Genomic DNA, 22,007 nt, shown 5'->3' with positions numbered 1-22,007 from the left:
TTTCACATGTCTTTTCTTTAATTGGTCAGAACACTGGCTTACATCATTCTTAGCAATAATTCATATAATTTTGTAACATTTAATATTTTGTATATATCTTTCTAATATTTCTTATATTTTGATAAAGTAAAAACCTCTTTGTACTACATTTTAAAATCAGGTGAGCTGAGATTTTTAGCTATCTACTTTTCTATTCATTGACATTTATCTCCCACCATCCTCCCAAAGCTAGTCTCATCCATTACTGCCCCCCTCCAGCCTTTTTGAAAAATTTTAGTCGTCTTCTAATAATTTTATTTTCTCTCTGAGGGAATGGCCCATAGGGAATATAAAAGCTCAAAAGAAAGGCTCCCTCTTTCAGCCTATGCCTAGTAAATTCTTTCACATTGAAGTTAATGTCCATTTCTTCCTTTCTAGTTCTACCCTTCATAGAAATAGTTAGTGAAAAGCTATTACTAAGTCACTTACAATGTTCTGTTTGGGATAAGTAATCCTAGCTCCTCATTTACCGTTTAGGAGACAGTATGGTATAATGGTTAAGAGCAGAGGCTTCCAAATCAGACTGACCAAGGTCCTCTGTCACTTAGTATTTGGGTGAGGGCAAGTTGTTTAATGTCACCAAACCTGTTTCCTTAGCTACAAAATGGGGATAACAACTATACCCCTCTAGTAGTGTTACTATGAAAATTAATTGAGATAATAAGTTTAAAGTTCTTAGCATGTTACTTGGCACATGGTGCTCAAAAACTTCTAACCATTCTTATTTTTCAATAAGCCATCTTTAACCAAAGTTTTTCAAATAATATGTCTCTCTTCTTAACCCCTATCCTGTTCAAGTCCTTCACCTATGAACCAGTCCTGGTATTCTAGAAAGCATGTGATCTGTGTCAAAATACTAAACTGCATAGTTTCTAACTACCAGCTAGCTATACCTCTATTTTAACAACCCATTCTCAATCTTAAGGTTTTCTTAAACTGACAAGTTAATTCATGTTTCTAGAATATCTTTCTCCTGGGAGCTATAGGAAATAGTCTGTTTCTAAATTTCTTTAATATTCTTTCAGATGAAGGGTGGATTATCACTTTTCATGTCACAGATTAATAAACAGGTCTAAGAGACGCTTATGGGCTGATCTGAAGCAAAATAGTCAGCAGGAAGGACTGAAATAGGAATATCGCCATCCATGATATTCTATTTATATTTTGGATCAGCTAGGACACATTCTTAAGAGAAATTCTTGAGTTAACTTAGGTTGCTCTAATCTACTTGTTTTGATTTTATTTCTGCGGGGATTAAGTGGAGTCATAAGAAAATCTTCTTGAAGAGACTTGCTGAACCAGATTGCTGAGCTTGATCTCTCAGAAACTCAGATGCCAAATGAAAAAAAGATGGAGGCTCTCTATTTCCTTTCCTTTGTATCTCTGCTTCCATGAACTGCTTACCAAGTAGACTGGATGGCAGAAATGTCCAATGGGCTAGTAACTAACAGGACCAGGAAACATCACACATATGACTTTTAATCACTAATCAGTTGAACGACATGAGAAATAATTCAAATGAGAAAATTCAAAACAAAACTGTAATAAATTTTTAAAGGGACAAACCTATTTTATTACATAGGTAGGTTTGAAATCAGGTTTTTGAGACTAATGCTAAATTCAAGACTTCTCTTAGTCTGAACTTCATTTACTTATTTCAACTTTTCCCAGTCTAGTTCTCCTGCCCTATTCAATTCATAAGAGAAAGCAGGGAGTAATTTCTCCTTTTTGGACCATGCACTCATGGCCCATCAGGAGAAAATGGAGCTGGGGGGGGAGGGGTTTGGGGGTGTTGCCATTAGAAGGCCCAGCCTAATTGAAATTTCCTTCTATTTCACTTTAGCCCTTTGAAGCCAGCTTTAAATCCTAGGAATATCCTACATAGTATCTCATTCCTATCAACAATTCTCCACTTACACCAGTTTTCTGCACAGTATCCATAAGTTGGCCATCTTCACCTAGCCTTGAAGGTAAACAATCTATAGAATGATTATCTCCAAGGTAGCCCCTATGTGATAACATCAGAGTGACACTGTAGCCAATGGCAGGGAACAGAAATAAAAGTAGGTTGAGAGTTATATTTTGCATTATAAAAGTTTTTTAATTCTTATTTTGTTGGTATTCTGATTTATTTTAGGCTTATTCTAATTTATTTTTAAAACTAGGGTCTGTGGCACCATATTTATTAGTCAATCTTTCTGAGTATGCCTGAATTTCATAACTTGGTCATATGTGTAAACATATATTAAGCACTGTGCTAGGGTATAAAAGTTAAAAAAGATCTGGTCCCCATCCTTAAGGAACTTCCAGAAAATAATAAAATTAATAGTTACCATGCAACAAATGTTTTATTACAGACATTAGCAGAGAGAACAGGCACCCATCTTAATAATGAGCAAAAAAGGGCTTTGAATGTGAAAAGGTCACATAATTCCCACCTTCCTTCTTTGAGTCTTTTGGAGTTAAGTTAAATCCAATTATAAGGGCTGATATTCTCCCAAAAGAAAACATACATTAATATTTTAATCAACAAAAGGAGGTGAGGAAGTATAGTGGAAAAAAGGCAAAAATTATGAGTGTTAAGTAGCTTTTCCACACACCAGTCCCTCACCTCTCCCTGAGGTGATTTTTTAACTTGGGCAAGTAACTTCACATTCTGGGCTTAATTTGCCGTGTCTGTCAAGTATCTGTTAAATGAGGATAATATTATCTTCCATGCTCCACGGAAAAGATGACTGATCAAGGTCTCTCCCATTCAATGCTACAGTCTGGATATTTTTAGATCCAAAAAGGTAGGGAGGAATCTTCCCAAAGAAGGGGTTAGAGGTAGAACCTAGGGTCTAGGGAGCAAGGAATAGTGGAGGCCGAAGCCAGTTCTCACCGAGAGGATCTTATCACCCTCCTGGAGCCGCCCATCCAAGGCCGCAGCCCCATTCTCTTTGATGCGGCTGACGAAGATGCCACTGTCATTGGAGACATACTGCTGATCTGTCCCACCGACGATGTTGAAGCCCAGCCCTGAGAAATTCATGGAGGAGTGGTGAAAGAGACGGAGGTGAAGAAGAAAGAATGGGATTAGAGGAGAAAGAGAGAGTTAAGGCCTATTGAGAAGGGGAGATTGAGGTGGATGGGAGCCTGGTGAATCAGACTGTAATGTAGCTGACCAGGGGCAAGGTCTGTGAATATTATCACCACCAATGGAGGTTAAGTGTACCCAAAGTTGCCCACCCAAATCAGGCAGGACTAAAAATACAAACACAGTGTTCAATATAATTTGTTGAAGATATAAAGAAATATCTATATAGCATTCAGTGAAAGAATAATGATGATTCTTGTAACATGTAAATGCTTCCATTCACATTTGATTTTGATTCTATTAGTGGTATTCAGAGGACCCAATTCCCAAGATTCCTGATAATTAATGTAACAAGGATAGCTGTCCTTAAGCAAAAGCTATGTTTTTAACCAATTACCAAAATGAACTGTTGCTGATTTAATAGGAGAAACATTCCTGACCATACATTCCCCTCCATAATTTCCTTCTCCTAAGCTTCTGAAGAGTTTGTATATGTTGTTTTGGAAAAAGTGGGCTTGGGAGTTTCCTTCTGTTTTTTTTTTGCTGTGGTTTTTGCCTTTTTTTTTTTTTTTTTTTTTTATTTTGTGTTGGGGCAGGGGAGACAGTGGTAAAGGTTTGCAGGAAACCTCCCAACACTGTAGAGATTGAGATAAGGAGACCAGAAAGGTAGCTTCTGCTTCATAGCAGGACCAAATCACCGAACTCACTGTTTCCTTTACTACAAATGCAACAACTATATGCTTGAGTACAGTGATTGACAAGTAATATCCACCACAGAAAACTGACTACCAAGGTACTATTTCTGTGGACCAACCACCAAGCTGTGGGAAGGATTTCACTTTACAGAAACCACTGTTGTAAAGGGATTTTACCTATGCATTAAAAAAAAAAAAAGGTACTTGCCTAACCTTTTCTTATGTCAGCTCCTGGAAGAACACAGGATCACAGTGCAAAGAGAATGGAGATAATTTGGAAACAGTTAAAAAACAAAAATCTGGTGGTGCTATTGGAAAGAGTAGCAATAATCACCAGCCTACTGTTGGTCTCAATATAAAACAGATAGCTAGCTAAAGAGACATGTGTGGGCTTTCTAAAAAAACATTTTCCCCATTGGTGGGATGAAAGCTTGTAACAGAAATTCACAGTATTAACATAAGCACTAACAAATCAATCCGTGACTTAAGAAACACCAGACCAAAGAGAGAAGCAGCAGGAAACACCTAATTTAAATAGCACACTTGGTAAATGGATTAAGGATTTAGGATTAAGACACATGTGGATTAAGGATTTAAGACACATGTGGAAACAGCTATTTCTGGAAGATGACTATTTCAACTTCCTTGATGGATACGCTATGAAAAAATAGGAACTCTGATTTATGTTACTAAATAGTTTCTCTTTGAGCATCTTTAATTTGTATCACAGTAGATAGCAGGTACTAAAAAAGGAGTGGTGGGTAGTAATTCGAGATGAGGAGGAAAGGTAGGTGGAGCCAGCTTGTGGAGGGCTTTGAAATTACTTCATATCTCTGAAGGGTTTGCCCACGGGGGCTGACACCAACCAGCCTCTCCTAATGCTGGAACAAACTTAGAGAAAAATCTTTCAAACTTTGGTTTGGAAAGATTTGGTTGGAATTTCTCACCAAACACTACAGCTGCTTCTGGGTACCTGGGAACTAGAAAGCAGTGTTAAGCAGCTAAATGCAATACAGCAGTAAGCAAGAGGAGGGACTTTGTTCCAGGTTATTTAAAGCTACAGAACAGTTTTTTTGTTTTTGTTTTTTAAAGAACAGTAGTATCTTACTGAGATTTACTATAAACAAACAACAATAGTCCACCCCACAGAAATCACATTATATAGACAAGTTTATAATCTGTTGCAGCTATAATGAACCAAACCACATGAGAACTCTAGTTCTTTCTTCAGGCAGAAAATTTACAGAACTGAGTTTAGGTATAATTTAAAGCATTGCTGCAAGAAATGAGTCACCAAAGCATTGGGTAGTGGCATTACCAATTCAAACCTAGGCCTTATGGATACCTATATAATCCCTAGTTCATCTGTTCACTTAGTTACCAATTAAAATGACTGATCATTTACAATATGTCAGACACTATACTGTGTTCTGAGGAAGACATAAAGCCAAACTGAACAGTTCCTTCTTCATCCACAAACAGAAATTTATCCTTTTCCCTCTACTTTTTAGATTTTGTAGAAGCAAATAAAAAGTCAGAGACTTGGTCCCAAGTTCAACTTCATAACTTACCAGATATGTAGACTGAAACAAGTCAGTTTACCTCTGATCCTCAGCTTCTTTTTCTGTAAAATAAGGATTACAAATTCTGTCCTCTCTGCCCCAAAGGGTAATTGTTAGGGGTCCAATAACAAGATCTGCAAAAGTATTTATAAACCACATAATAGTTGCTATACAGTGGTAGGACATTAGGAGTAGTCAATAAACTAGTGGTCGCTGCAGCCCAAAACTATAGTTTGATGGAGAAAGGATGAATAAATGTATAGTACAATGTGAAAACTCCTGCAAGATGGGAAGACAGAAGGATTAAAAACTCCATCCATCTATAAATGGGACAAGAGTTAATTGGAACTCAAAGTTACTGAAGTCAAATACGTTCTGACCTGTGATCCAGAAATCCCCTTCCTGAATAGTTTCTAGCAAGGGTGACAGTTAAAATATGCAAATTAGTCCAGGACATGCAACAACCAATCAGAACAGATGTCAACTGGAACAACCAGAATGGCTACACCAATACATATCTGCTGATTATAAACAGAGTTCCAAAAAAAATATTCCATAAATAGGGTGATCACATTTTTTCTGGGAGTCTTGATATAAACTTGTTGTCCCAGTGTAATTAACAATCCCCCTTCAATTTAAAAAGCACCCCAGATTGCACAATATAATCAGGCTATCTACCCATAAAGAGAATGTAAGAATTATTCATCGCAGCACAATTTGTTGTAGTATAGTAGAACTGATGATAATTTAGGTGTCCATCCTTTGGGGAATAGACAACTAAAATACAATTAAAACTTAGAAATATTGAATAATCATACATAAAGTAATAGGGAAAGAATTTTAAAATGTAATGTTAATATTCATTGCCTACTGTATAATTCTCATAAATTAAAAACATATACCCATAAAACAATATTTCCTATTTACAAAAATGTATACAGACATAAGGACACATAAAGACACATTAGAGAAGACATCTACAGGGGAAGGATACAGGAAGGGCTTAGGTATGAAGGATGAAAACAAAAATAAAACAAGAAGGATCTTGCATGTATTAATGATGACAGTGTGCTGTGGAGCTAAAGGATACAAAGAATTCAGCTCTTATCATCTAATATCCAAAAGGGGCTGAAGGAAAGAGAAAGAAAAAGATTGGCATTCAACAGACTTTAAAAAATGAGTGAATGAACAAGTACTGCTAAGTGAATTCTGGTTATAATGTGCCAGTGAATTAAAACACAAATTAAAAGCAAGATTAAAATGAACTGCTTGGACACCTCTTTTCAATACGAACAAGTTAAGGTGGTCACTGCCCAGATATCCCTGAAGATTGAGAAAGTGATCAAACGAGAGGGAAGGGTAGCAACAGACAAGATAGGATTTAACAAAGGATTACGAACAGTGAATCTTTATATAAATATATATATATTTTTAGTTCCGAGGGTATTAGAATAGCTAGAAGGAAATAACTGACATGGTGCAACTGTAACCCATAAAATTTTTTGAAATTTGCTCTATAGCTACTCATTAAATTGTATTTTGAAAGTTATCATCTTTCTGTACATGAGTTATATTTCACAATAAGGAAATAACTGAAATTGTGCAACTGTAATACATAGCATTCTTTGAGATTAGTTCTATAACTACTTGGTAAATTGTATTTTGAAAGTTATCACCTTTCTGTATATATGTTATATTTCACAAAAAGGAAATAACTGAAATTGTGGAACTGTAACCTAGGACAGTCTTTGAAATTTGCTCTGTAACTAATTGTTAAGTTGTACTTTGAAAGTTATCACTTTTCTGTATATATGTTATATTTCACAATTTTTTTAAAAAGACAGGAAAAAATAAGCTGCTTGGTCTCTAATTTAAATGAACAGTTTAAATACGACAGGATGAAAGTGGCATAAGGATGATGACACCACCATTACAGGACTGGAACAGCAAGGAAGTGTGCCTGGTAGAAGAACCTTTGAAAGTTAAATGAGACATGCCTTCTTCAGGGTTCCTCCTGACTTCAGGTCTGGAAACTGAGCTTGTTTAAGAATAAGAATGGTAATAGCAACAGCAACAACTAATATTTATTGAGCATTTACTATGTGTCAGGTACTATCCTATGCACTTGACATACATTATCTCGCTTAATCTTTTCAACAACTCTTGAGTTAATCATTACTCACATTTTATATATAAATTTTAAAAGTGGGACATACAATGATAAAGAAAATTTTTACAGAAGATCATACAGTTACCTCTTGCCAAAGCCAAGACTCTAAGTCAGGCTGTTTGATTCCAAAGCTTAAGTTCTTAACTCTTTTGCTATATTGCAGCTTTGCAGAAATATGCACAGCTGCTTTAGAAGAGAGTCTTCTAAGCACTGATGGCTACCTTGGGGATGGCTCTAAGTAAGCAATGTTGGGATAATGGTTGTAGAACAATCCCCAAAGGTAATATATTCTAGAGAAAGAATACTTTAAAAAATGAGTGAATGAACAAGAATACATCACTCTGGTTGTATGTCACCTTAGTCAGAGCCCTTATTGCTTACCTTAAGACCAGAGAAGAAAAAAAAAACCTGTCCATTTCATTCAGATTCTTGTCTATAAAATCAAAAAGTGATAAAGTAGAAGACTGGTGTTTTACCTGTTATTCTGGAAATAATAATTCTAGACCTAATGAATATGAAAATAAATAGCCCATTGCACAAATGACTATAGCTACTCATTGAGGTATAAACGCCAGACTGACAAATACCCTATTTTCCCTCTACCTACCTGAAAGCTTTTTCTATCCCAAACTCAATCTCAATAATTTCCAACTGACATCAATCTACTGGACACACAAATGACCTTTCTGTTAGCCACTTTCTGAGGGAAATTTTCCTCTACTTGTATTATTGTTCCTGAAGTTGATCTGGAGTGGGAGGGGACAAGCATTAATGGTGGTAAAAGTTATACTTCTCATTTCTAATTTTAAATATTAAAGATAAAATAATTTAAAAACCATTTGTTCCTTAAAAATGAAAGCATGCACAATCTAAGTGTGCAGTGACACACAGGTTAGTGGAGATCAGTAGAGTATGCTCTTGATTTAGTCATTTGACCATTAACTACTTCCTTACTATTTTGTATTTTTAAATCTTTATAGATGTGATGAACTGTTGGTTAAAAAGAGGAAGTTAAGGGATAATGATATTGAAAATGAGTTATGAAGAGTGTAAAAGTGATAATATTTCTACAAATTTGACTCAATGACATTTTCAACGATTCACATGCTATATATGACAAAAGTTTTTACATAATGTTCCAGTTTGCTAATGCTGCCAGGATGCAAAACATCAGAAATAGATTGGCTTTTATAAAGGGGGTTTATTTGGCTACAGAGTTACAGTCTTAAGGCCATAAAGTGTCCAAGGTAAGTCATCAACAATCGGGTAACTTCTCTGGAGGATGGCCAATGGTGTCTGGAAAACTTCTGTTAGCTGGGAAGGCATGTGGCTGGCGTCTGCTCCAGGGTTCTGGTTTTAAAATGTCTTTCTCCCAGGACATTCCTCTCTAGGCTGCAGTTCCTCAAAAATGTCACTCCTAGTTGCTCGTGGGGCATTTTACCTCTCTTAGCTTCTCTGGAGCAAAAGTCTGCTTTCAACAGTGGTCTTCAAACTGTCTCTCATCTACAGCTCCTCTCTCAGCTCCTGTGCATTCTTTATGGTGTCCCTCTTGGTTGTAGAAAGCTCCCTCCTTCTGTCTGAGCTTACATAGTGCTCTATTAAACTAATCAAGGCCCATGCTGAATGGGCGGGGCCACACCTCCATGGAAATTACCCAATCAGAGCTATCACCCACAGTTGGGTGGGGCACATCTCCATGGAAACAACCTAATCCAAACGCTCCAACTTAATCAACACTAACATGTCTGCCCACATGAGGTTACATCAAAGATAATGGCGTTTTGGGGGACATGATACATTCAAACCAGCACACATAGCACATCAAATTTTCTTATTATGTCAAAAACCCATGTTACATGGGGCAAGATGGCAGCATAAGGAGGTGTGGAATTTCATTCATACCCTAGGGCAGCTAGTAAATAGCAAGGAACTGTCTGAAACAACTATTTAGGGGGCTTTCATGACCAGACACACATTATACACCAGTCTGGAACACATGGAAGGGGGAAGATCAGAGTGCAGAACTGGAGATGGTCTGCTCAGAATTAAAGGCACTGTACCACTTTATGCCAGTGGGGAACTGCAGGCTGATGAGTGCCACCTGCCGGGAAGGACAGAAAAAGCACAGAATCAAGCGGCTTCAAAGGAAAGACTTGCAATCTGCTGGGTCTCATCCCCAGAGAATGGTGCAACAGATTATACCCTCTTCCTGAGTCTGGGGCCTGTCTTGTCTCAGAAAATCTGGGGTCGATCCTATTGGGGAAACCTCCTCAAAAAACACTTCCATATAGGGAAGGCAAGAACCACAAAAACAAGAGCTGAAAAATTCTGATCAGTTAAACAGAAGCTATGCTAGAGGTCTGGAATAAGTTGAACTGAATGTCAAAGAAGAGATGGAGAACGAAGCCAGCCAACAAGAAAACCCTACATAAAAGAAAACGACCTCTAGAACAAACAAATCAAGGAAGTCAGATGCTGAGACACCAGCAAAAAATCATGAGTAATTTCAGGGAGCACAAAGATATGGCTCAGTCAAAGGAACAAACTAACACTCCAAATGAGATACAGGAGTGGAATCAACTAATTAAATGTGTTAAAACAAATCTTTTAAATCAAATCAAAGAGCTGAAAGAAAATGTGGCAAAAGAGATAAAGGATATAAAAAAGAAACTGAGTGAGGCCACAGAAAAACTCAAAAGCTTGAAAAAACCAATGGCAGAAATTATGGGAATGAAAGGCACAGCAGAAGACATGAAAAACACAATGGAGACATTAAACAGCAGATTTGAAGAGGGAGAAGAAAGAATTAGTGAACTAGAGGACATAATATCTGAAATCCTATACACAAAAGAACAGATAGGAAAAGGAATGGAAAAATATGAACAGAGTCTCAGGGAATAGAATGACAACATGAAGTGCACAAATTTACGTGTTATGGGTGCCCCCAAAGGAGAAGAGAGAGGAAAAGAGGCAGAAAGAATAATCGAGGAAACATCATTAAAAATTTCCCAACTCGTAAGAAAAACATAAAATTACAAGTCCAAGAAGCACAGCGTACCCCAAACAGAATAGATCCAAATAGACCAACTGAATAGATGTACTCCAAGACACTTGCTAATCAGATTGTCAATGTCAAAGACAAACAGAAAATTCTGTAAACAGCACAAGAAAAATGATCCATCACATAAAAAGGAAGCTTGATAAGACTACATGCGGATTTCACAGCAGAAATCACAGAAGCGAGAAGTCATTCAAATGACATATTTAAGACACTGAAAGAGAAAAACTGCCAACCAGGAATTCTATATCCAGCAAAACTGTCTGTTCTAGTTTGCTAATGCTGCCGGAATGCAAAACACCAGAGATAGACTGGCTTTTGTAAAAGGGGGTTTATTTTGTTACACAGTTACAGTCTTAAGGCCATAAAGTGTCCAAGGTAACATATCAGCAATTGGGTACCTTCACTGGAGGATGGCCAATGGCATCTGGAAAACCTGTTTGCTGGGAAGGCACACAGCTGGCATCTGCTCCAAAGTTCTGGTTTCAAAATTACTTTTTCCCAGGACATTCCTCTCTAGGCCATAGTTCCTCTTCAAAATGTCACTCTCAGTTGCTCTTGGGGCGTTTGTCCTCTCTTAGTTTCTCCAGAGCAAGAGTCTGCTTTCAACGGCTATCTTCAACTATCTCTCATCTGCAGTTCCTCTCTCAGCTCATGTGCATTCCTCAAATGTCCCTCTTGGCTGTAGCAAGCTCGCTCCTTCTGTCTGAGCTTATATAGGGCTCCAGTAGTCTAATCAAGGCCCATGCTGAATGGGCAGGGCACAACTCCATGGAAATTATCCAATCAGGGTTATCACCCCACATTGGGTGGGGCACACTTCCATGGAAACAACCTAATCCAAACATTCCAACTTAATCCCCACTAATATGTCTTCCCCCACAAGTCTGCATCAAAGAACATGGCTTTTTCTGGGGGACATAATACTTACAAACTGGTACACTGTCCTTCAAAAATGAAGGAGATGTGGACTTAAGATGGTGGCATAGAGAGGAGTGGAGGCTAGTTAGTCCCCCTGGAACAACTAACAAACAACCAGGAACAACTAGTAAATAATCCGGCATAACTGTGGGGGGACAAATGTGACCATCCACTTATAATACACCAACCTGAAGTGGGAGGAATGCCCGAGATCGCAGCATAAAATCCATAAGTAAAAACTTCAGATCCAAGCTGGGAGACCCCTCCCCCCATGGCCCGAGCTGAAAAGCCTCATGGTGCTAGGGAGCAGCTCTCTCTGAACAAGTGAATACAGCTCAGCTGAGCTCCAACTGGGGTTTTAATTAACAAGCGTGGACTGCTCAATATAAGCTATGAATACCCAACAAGCAGACAGAGGCTCTGTGTGAAGACTGACCTTGAAGAGCCAGAGGCTGGCCGCGGACTGGCCCTGAAGGGGGCTTTCTGTCCCTGTTTCAGCTCAGTGGAGACAGCCTCAGCCATTTTCAGTTCCTAGCGGCGACCCGGACGAGAGTGGAGATGGCACAGGGAGAGAGAGAGAGAATTCAAATGCTAATGACCTCTCCCTAGGGGGTCTGTCTTCCCTAAGAGGAAAGATGTGGGGCTCAGCCCTGCTACTCGCCTTCCATTCAGAACCAGACCAAGAGTCTAGGGGAAAACAGCCATGGGCCACACCTCCTTACACCAGACTGGAGTTACAGGCTGACAGGTATCACCTGCTGGGCAGAGAAGCACAGTGACCTGAATCCTCACAGGGTGTACCAATTTTCTAAGACATACTCTCAGGAAAATCAGATACTGCACAGTTCTTCCTTCTGGGACTGGAGCCCATTTTGGTCTAGGAAAACCTGATTGGGGTAATCAAGGAAACCATGCCTAGACAACAGAAAACTACAACCTACAGTAAGAAAAACGAAGTTATGGCCCAAAGGAACAAACTTACAGTTCAACTGAGATACAGGAATTTAAACAACTAATACAAAGTTAATTCAAAAAGTTTAGGGAAGATATGGCAAAAGAGATGAACCGTATAATGAAAACACTGGGTGTACACAAGGTAGAAATTGAAAGTTCGAAAAACCAACCAGCAGAATCTATGGAAGTGAAAGGCACAACACAAGAGATGAAAGACACAATGGAAGACATACAACAGCAGATATCAAGAGGCAGAAGAAAACACTCAGGAACTGGAGAACAAAGCTCCTGGAAGCTTACACACAAAAAAACAGGTAGAGAAAAGAATGGAAAAATATGAGCAACATCTCCGGGAACTTAAGGACAAAACAAAAAGCAGGAATGTACATGTCATTGGTGTCCCAGAAGGAGAAGAGAAGGAAAAAGGGGCAGAAGCAATAATAGAGAAATAATCAATGAAAATTTCCCATCTCTTATGAAAGACATAAAATTATGGATCTAAGAAGTGCAGCGTACCCCAAACAGAATAGATCTGAATAGGGCTATGCCAAGACACTTAATAATCAGATTATCAAATGTCAAAGATAAAGAGAGAATCCTGAAAGCAGCAAGAGAAAAGCGATCCATCACATATAAAGGAAGCTTGATAAGACTATGTGCGCATTTCTCAATAGAAACCATGGAGGCAAGAAGGAAGTAGGGTGATATTTTTAAGATACTGAAAGAGAAAAACCACCAACCAAGAATCCTATGTCTGGCAAAACTGTCCTTCAAATACGAGGGAAAGCTTAAAATATTCTCTGACAAACAGACAATGACAGAGTTTGTGAACAAGATACCTGCCGTACAGGAAACACTAAAGGAAACACTGTAGACAGAAAGGAAAAGACAGGAGTGAGAGGTTTGGAACACAATTTGGGGAGATAGTAGCACAACAATGTAAGTATACACTTAACAAAGATGACTGTGAGTATGGTAAAAAGAGGAAGGTTGTGACCATGTGGGACACCAGAACAAAAGACGAAGGATAAAGACTGGTACTGTGTAACTCAGGGAAACCTAGGGTGCTCAATGATTGTAACAAAATGTACAAATATGTTTTTACATGAGGTAGAACAAATGAATGTCAACATTGCAAGGTGTTAAAAATAGGGTGGGATTGGCAGGGGGAATACAATCATACAAACTAGAGACTATAATTAACAGAAACACTGTATTATGCTTCCATTAATATAACAAAGGCAATATACCAAAGCTAAACGCACATGGCGGGGGAGGGTGGGAAGAAGGAAAGCGTATGGGACTCCTGGTTTTGGTGATGTTGTCTGACTCTTTATTCTACTTTAGGTTAATGCTATCTTTCCTTTCGTTGCTTTGTAGCTGTCATGTTTTTCTCTCTTTCTCTCTTTCTCTTTTCTTTTTCTTTGGTCTCTCTGCCTTCTTTGAGTCTTCCTCCTTCTTTGTGGAAGAAATGGAGATGTCCTTATGTAGACAGTGGTGATGATGCTAAATACATAAATATATGACTATACAGGGAACCAACGAGTGTTTACTAGGATGGAATCTATGGTGTGTGAACAAAACCATCTTAAAAGAAATGGGTTGGAAGAACCTAAGACGGTGGCTAGGTGAGACAGGGCAGAAAAACACCTCCTTGAAAAATACTAGAGAAAAACCAGAAAGTGACCCAGAACACCACTTCCAGCATAGCACAAGCCAGACAAGGTCTGCTGAATCCACAGGGAACGTGCATTTGGTGAAACCAGGAGCCTGCATTCTGAAACGAGTGAGTAAGCTGGCTAAAAGTCCGGCGGCCACGCTGCAGTGTAGGGAAACAATGGGCTGGCATTTGGAGATGGACTAGTTCTTTAAAAAAAAAAAAAAAAAAGCTCAGGAGTGGCTGCAGATATGACGGGGAGAGCCGTGCATTGAAGCACGGTGGGAGCGGGCTGGGCTAACGCATCGGTGTCTGGCATAGATGATACCCCTTCCCACACCCGCTGCTGATTGTCTCAAGACCAGGGGAGCAGAGGGGAGCCAAAAGGAGAAAAAAACTGCACTCCTTGCAGCCATCCCCCCAGCGGGCAAGGGACGCTCCTGCCCAGGGCCAGACCCACAGCCTAGAGCCACACCAAGAAACCCAGTGTGACAGGGAGTCTTTCCTGCAGCACTGCACACATGCCACAATATCAGCCATGTACAGTGGCCTTTAGTGCACCCACAGCTGATTGTCCCGGAGCTGGGAGAGCGGAGCTGTGCAAAAAGGGGGAAGTTAACCCGTCCCATTCAACCATCTTTGAAGCAGGATGGGAACGCCCCTGCACGGCCCGGCGACCCATGGCTTCCCCAGAGGCCGGCGCACGCTTGTGATGTAGCACAGCCCTCCCTCAGCAGAGGTCCTGGAAGAGCACAGCTGGGAAGGGGGAACCACTCGGAAACCCCAGGGACCCTACGTGAATACCAAGGACTTGTGGGTCAGGGCAGAGACAATCTGTGGAAAGAGTGAAATGAAGGCTTAGGGTCCTGCAACAGCCTTCAATCTCTGGGAACACCTGGGAGGTTCGATTATTAAAGCTGCCCTGTCTCCCTAACCACCCAGCCACATGCCCCACATTCAGGGCGGATGGCACCGGCAGCACACCCAAACTTGGTGTACCAATTTGACCCCACAAGAATCAGATCCCCACACACCCCAAAGACAGAGTTGGGGAGAACTGACTTGAGGGGAATAGGTGACTCACGGACGCCATCTGCTGGTTGGTTAGAGAGGGTGTATGCCATCAAGCCGCAGTTCTGATAAATTAGGGATCAAGTGAAGCAAATGCTAAGAGGCCAAAAACAACAGAAAATCTTAAAGCATATGATAAAACCAGATGATATGGAGAACCCAAACCCAAACACCCAAATCAAAAGATCAGAAGAGACACAGTATTTGGGACAACTAATCAAAGAACTACAGACAGGCAACAAGAGCATGGCACAGGATATAAAGGACAAGAAGAAGACCCTAGAAGAGCACAAAGAAGAAATTGCAAGAGTAAATAAAAAAATAGGCGATCTTATGGAAATAAAAGAAACTCTAGGCCAAATTAAAAAGACTGATTACTCATAATACAAGATTAGAGGAAGATGAACAACAACTCAGCCTCCTCAAGGACCACAGAACAGAAAATGAAAGAACAAAAGAAAGAATGGGGAAAAAAAATCAAAAAAATCAAAATGGATATCAGGGACATGATAGATAAAATAAAATGTCCAAATTTAAGACTCATTGGTGTCCCAGAAGGGGAAGAGAAGGGTAAAGGTCTAGAAAGAGTATTCAAAGAAATTGTTGGGGAAAACTTCCCAAACCTTCTACATAATATAAATACACAAACCATAAATGCCCAGCGAACTCCAAATAGAATAAATCCAAATAAACTCACTCCAAAACATATTCTGATCAGACTGTCAAATACTGAAGAAAAGGAGCAAGTTCTGAAAACAGCAAGAGAAAAGCAATTCACCACATACAAAGGAAACAACATAAGACTAAGTAGTGACTACTCAGCGGCCACCATGTAGGCGAGAAGGAAGTGGCATGACATATTTAAATTCTGAGAGAGAAAAATTTCCAACCAAGAATACTTTATCCAGCAAAACTCTCCTTCAAATTTGAGGGACAGCTTAAAATTTTCACAAACAAATGCTGAGAGATTTTGCTAATAAAAGACCTGCCCTACTTCAGATACTAAAGGGAGCCCTACTGACAGAGAAACAAAGAAAGGATAGAGAGATATAGAGAATTTTAACAGACATATATAGAACATTACATCCCAGGTCACTGGGACACATAGTCTTCTCTAGTGATCATGGATCTTTCTCCAGAATGGACCATATGCTGGGACATAAAAACAAGCCTCAATAAATTAAAAAAAAAAATGAATTTGTTCAAAGCACATTCTCTGGCCACAATGGAATATAAATAGAAGTCAATAACCATCAAAGACTTGGGGGAATCACAAACACCTGGAAAGTAAAAATGAGGGGGAGATGAAAACATTCCCGGATAATCAAAAGCTGAGGGATTTCACCACCAGTTGATCAGTCCTATAAGAAAAGCAAAAGGGAGTTGAGCAGGCTGAAAGGAAGGGACACTAAACAATTGACTGAAACTACATGAAGAAATAAAGATTACCAGTAAAGATCACATGGTAAATATAAATACCAATACTACTGTATTTTTGATTTGTAACTCCACTATTTACTTCCTACAGGATCTAAAATACATAAACTGTAATGATTAATCAGTGGTTTTGGACTCAATGTAAAATATGTAATTTTTGACAAGAACTACATAAAGGTGGGGGAATAAGGGAGTAAAGGAACATAGTTTATGTGTCATATTGAAGTTAAGTTGGTATCAAAGAAAAACAAGATTGTTATAGATTTAAGATGTTAAATTTAAGCCCCACAGTAAACACAAAGAAAGTATCAGAGAATATGACCATAGAGATGAAAAGCAGAGTAGAGGTTCTGAGAAGTGGAGGAAGGGGCAATGGGGAGTTAAGAAATGAGTGAAGGGTTTCTGTTTGGGGTGAAGGGAAACTTCTAGAAATGGATGGTGGGAACGTGACAGCACTGCAACATTCTAAATGTGATTAATCCCACTAATGGAATGCAAGGGAGGGGGTGGAATGGGAAGATTTAGGCTGTGTATATGTTTCCACAATTGGGAAAAAAAAAAAAGTCAGTCTAAATAGATGACAATTAAATGCCAAGGATGATCCTGGATGGGATCTGAGGATGGAGGCGAGGAGGCTGAAAGGGACACAGATGGGACATAAGGAAAAAAAAAGGAAATATAGAATGTAAGCTTTGTATCAATGTTGAATTTCTTGAACTTCTTAGCTGCGGTTAATGGGATTGCATAAAAGAATGTTCTTGTCCATGGGAAAGGTATATGTGAATTACAGTGTTTGTTCAAAGATGTGTGCAGCTAGCTCTCATATGTTCAGGGGACAGAGCAATAGATGATGGATGATAGGGAAGGAGGGAGGGAGAGAGGGAGGGAAAGAAAGAAATGGTGGTGTGACAGGATGTTAAAGGTGGTGGATTGGGGTATCAGGAGAGGGGGGTTGGGTATGCTGGGGTTCTATGTATGGGGTTTGTACTGTTTTTGCAACTGTTCCTGTAAGTTTGAATTTACTTCAAAATAAAATTTCTTAAAAAAAAAAAAAAACCAAATGCCCTTCATGCATATTCCATAATGTAGTACTCTTAACAACTTTACTTGCTTCTGTAAATTAATAAGATTCCAGAATAAAATTTAGTATATGATACCTATGAATAAAAAAAAAAAACGGGGTTGTCAAAGAAACTTTGAGGACACTATATTGAGTGAAATAAGACAGACACATAAAAGCAAATATTGCAGGATCTCAATGATATGAACTAATTATAATATGCAAACTCATAGACATGAAATATAAGTTACCAGAATATAGAACGAGGCTAAAGAATGGGGAGTGGTTGCTTATTATGAGCAGAATGTTCAATTAGGGTGAACTTAAACGTTTGGAAATGGACAGGAGTGATGGTATCATGTTGTGAGAATAACTAACAGTGCTGAAAGGTGTGTGAAGGTGGTGGAAAGGGTAAGCTCAGAGTCATGTATGTCACGAGAAGAAAAGTTGGAGGTTAAAAGATGGGAATGTATAGAACAGTGAATCTTGTGGTAGACAATGTCCATGATTAAGTATACAAATATTAGAAATCACTCTCACGAACGAGAACAAATGCATGACACCATAACTAGAAGTTAATAATAGAGAGGCATACAGGAAAAAATACATATACCTATTGCAAACTATATACTACAGTTAGTAGTATTTTAACATTCTTTCATCAACAGTAATAAATGTACTATACCAAAACTATGAATCAATAATAGAGGAGGGGTGCTTAGGGGTATGGGAGGATTTGAGTTTCCTTTTTCTGTCTTTATTTCTTTTCTGGAGTAATGAAAATGTTCTAAAAATTGAAAAAAAAATTAATTGTGGTGATGGATGCACAGCTGTATGATGGTACCATGGGCAACTGATTGTATACTTCGGATTTTTGGATAGTTGTATGGTATGTGAACAATCTCAATTAAAATATATATATATATGGATGAAATGATGCATGCTACAACATGGATGAGCTCAAAAACATTGTGCAAATTGAAAGAAGCGAGTCACAAAAGGCCACATATTACATGAAATGTCCAAAATAGGCAAATCCATAGAAGCAGAAAGTAGATCAGTGGTTGCCAGGGGTTACAGAAAGTGACTGCTTAATGGGCACAGGGTTTCTGTTGGGGCTGATGAAAACGTGATGGAACTAGATGGTGGTAATGATCGCCCAACATTGTGAATGTATGCAATACCCCTGAATTATACACTTTCATTGGTGAAAAAAAAATAGCTAGGATATTTGTTGATATTAAATAATTCTGTTTTTAAAGTAGAAAACAGAAAAAAATGAAGGAGAGTTTAAAACATTTTAAGACAAACAGACACTGACAGAGTTTGTGAATAAGAAAATGGCTCTACAACACATTCTAAAGGGAGTGCAACAGGCACATCAGAAAAGTCAGGAGAGAGACATTTGGAGAAAAATGTAGAAATAAGGATTATAAGTAAGGGTTAAAAAAGAAGGGAAAAAATAAGAAATGACATATAAAATCCAAATGACAAAATGAAAGAAGAAAGTTCTGCCTTTACAATAATAACAATGTTAATGGATTAAACTCCCCAATCAAAAGACACAGACTACGAGAATGGATTAAAAAACAAGACCCATCTATATTATTTTACAAAAGACACACTTTAAACCCAAGAACAAAAATAAGTTGAAAGTGAAAGGCTAGTAAAAGATATTTCATGCAAACAATCACCAGAAAAAAAGTGGGGGTAGCTATACTAATATCAGCCAAACTGGACTCAAATGTAAAGCAATTAAAAGAGACAGAAACAATGTATTAATAAAAGGGACAATTAATGAAGAAGACATAACAATAATAAATATTTATGCACTGAGCCAGACTGCCCCAAAGTACATGAGGCAAATGCTGACAAGGGTCAAGTAGACACCTCTACAATAATAGTTAGAGACTTTAATACACCACTCTCATCAACAGATAGAACACCTAGACAGAGGATCAATAAAGAAACAGAGACTTTGAATAGTGTGATAAATGAACTAGACTTAACACACATTTACAGAACACTGTAACCAAAAACAGCAGGATACACATTTTTCTCAAGTGGTCATGACTCATTCCCAAGGATAGATCACATGTTGGGACACAAAAAAGCTTCAATAAATTTAAAAAGATTGAAATTATATAAAATACTTTCTCAGATCATAATGGAATGAAGTTGAAAATCAATAACAGGAAGAAGGCTGGAAAATTCACAAATATATGGAAGTTTAAAAACACACTCTTAAACAACCAGTGGATCAAGGAAGAAATTAAAAGAGAAATAGAGGCAAATGAAAATGAAAATACAACATATCAAAACTTATGGGATGCAGTAAAGGTAGTGCTAAGAGGGAAATTTATTGCCCTAAATACATATTAACAAAGAAGAAGAAACAAGAATCAATGATTTAACTGCTAACCTGGAGGAACTAGAGAAAGAACAGCAAACTAACCCCAAAGGAAACAGAAGGAAAGAAATAACAAAGATTACAACAGAAATTAATGAAATTGAGAACATGAAAGCAATAGACTAAACAAAACCAAAAGTTGGTTCATTGAGAAAATCAATAAAATCGATGGACACTTAGTTAGGGTCACAAAGAAAAAAAAAAAAAAAGAATAGAAATAAATAAAATCAGAAATGGGAAAGGGGACGTAACTACTGACCTCAAAGAGATGAAGGAGATAATGACATGATACTTTCAGCAACTATATGCTAACAAACAAGACAACTTAGATGAAGTGGACAACTTCCTAGAAAAGAAAGAACCACCACCAACATTGACTTGAGAAGAAATAAAAAACCTCAACAAACCAATGACAAGAGATTGAATCAGTCACCAAAAAACTCCCAAAAGATTGAGAACATCTTCTTGATCAAAAGGGGGGTGCAAAATGAAACAAAATTTCAGTGACTGAGAGATTCCAAATGAAGTCAAAAGGTCACTAGGGTGGACACTCTTACACACTATATAGATAACCTTTTTTAGGTTTTAATGTACTGGAATAGCTAGAAGTAAATACCTGAAACTATCAAACTCCAATCCAGTTGCCTTGACTCTTGAAGATGATTGTATAACAATGTACCTTACGGGGGGTGACAGTGTGATTGTGAAAGCCTAAGGATCACACTCCCTTTATCCAGTGTATGGATGGATGAGTAGAAAAATGGGGACAAAAACTAAATGAAAAGTAGGGTGGGAGGGGGGTATGATTTGGGTGGTGTTCTTTACTTTTATTTTTTATTCTTATTTTTACTTTTTCTGGTATAAGGAAAATGTTCAAAAAATAGGTTGGGGTGATGAATGCACAACTACATGATGGTACTGAGAACAGTTGATTGTACACCACCAATGGTTGTATGATATGTGAATATATCCCAATAAAACTGAATTTAAAAAAAAAAAAAGAACCAATGGGGGGGGATCTCCTAAAAAAGAAAGTCCAGGACCAGATGGCTTCACATGTGAATTCTACCTAGCATTAAAGACAGAATTAGTGCCAATCCTGCTCAAACTCTTCAAAAAAACTGAAGATGAGGCAAGGCTACCTAACTCATCCTATGAAGCCAATATCATCCTAAAACTAAAGCCAGACAAAGATACTTCAAGAAGAGAAAATTACAGACCAATCTTTTTAATGAATATAGATGCAAAAATCCTCAAGAAAAATGCATGCAAACTGAATCCAGCAGCACATTAAAAGAATTATACACCTTGACCAAGTGAGTTTTATTCCAGATATGCAAGGGTGGCTCAACACAAGAAATCAATTAATGTAATACACCACTTCAATAAATCAAAGGGGAAAAACCACAAGATCATCTTGATTGTTGCAGAAAAGGCACTGACAAAATTTAACATCTTTAGATAAAAACACTTGATAGGATAAGAATAGAAGGAAACTTCCTCAACATGATAAAGGGAATATATGAAAAACCCACAGCTAACATCAGACTCAATGGGGAAAGACTGAAAGCTTTCTCTCTAAGATCAGGGACAAGAAAAGGATGCCCACTCTCATTATTGTTATTCAATATTATGCTGGAAGTTTTAGCTAGAGCAATTAGGTAAGAGAAAGAAAGACAAGACATCCAATAAGAAAGGAAGGAGTAAAACTTTCACTGTTTGCAGATGACATGATTATACATGTAGAAAATGTGGAAAAATCTACAGCAAAGCTACAGCTAATAAATGAGTACAGCAAAGTGGTACGATACAAGATCAACAAGCAAAAATCAGTAGTTCTTCTATACATTAGTGAGGAGCAATCTGAGGAGGAAATAAAAAAAATTCCACTTACAAT

At 38.1% G+C, this 22,007-nt stretch overlaps 1 protein-coding gene across 1 annotated transcript in view; it reads right to left on the bottom strand.

Moving 5' to 3' along the window:
* The window catches only part of LOC119531291 (synaptojanin 2 binding protein), an 83,588-nt gene that overhangs the window by 19,981 nt on the left and 41,600 nt on the right, over positions 1-22,007 (bottom strand). Inside the window, exon 2 of the mRNA XM_037832410.1 lies at positions 2,921-3,057. Within this exon, the coding sequence (XP_037688338.1) occupies positions 2,921-3,057 (137 nt within the window). The remainder of the gene's footprint in view (positions 1-2,920; positions 3,058-22,007) is intronic.

Source organism: Choloepus didactylus, chromosome 4 (assembly GCF_015220235.1).
Source record: "Choloepus didactylus isolate mChoDid1 chromosome 4, mChoDid1.pri, whole genome shotgun sequence".
NCBI classification, from domain to species: domain Eukaryota; kingdom Metazoa; phylum Chordata; class Mammalia; order Pilosa; family Megalonychidae; genus Choloepus; species Choloepus didactylus.
Note: the sequence above shows the minus strand (reverse complement) of the source record. Positions and strands in the feature narration are given on the sequence as shown.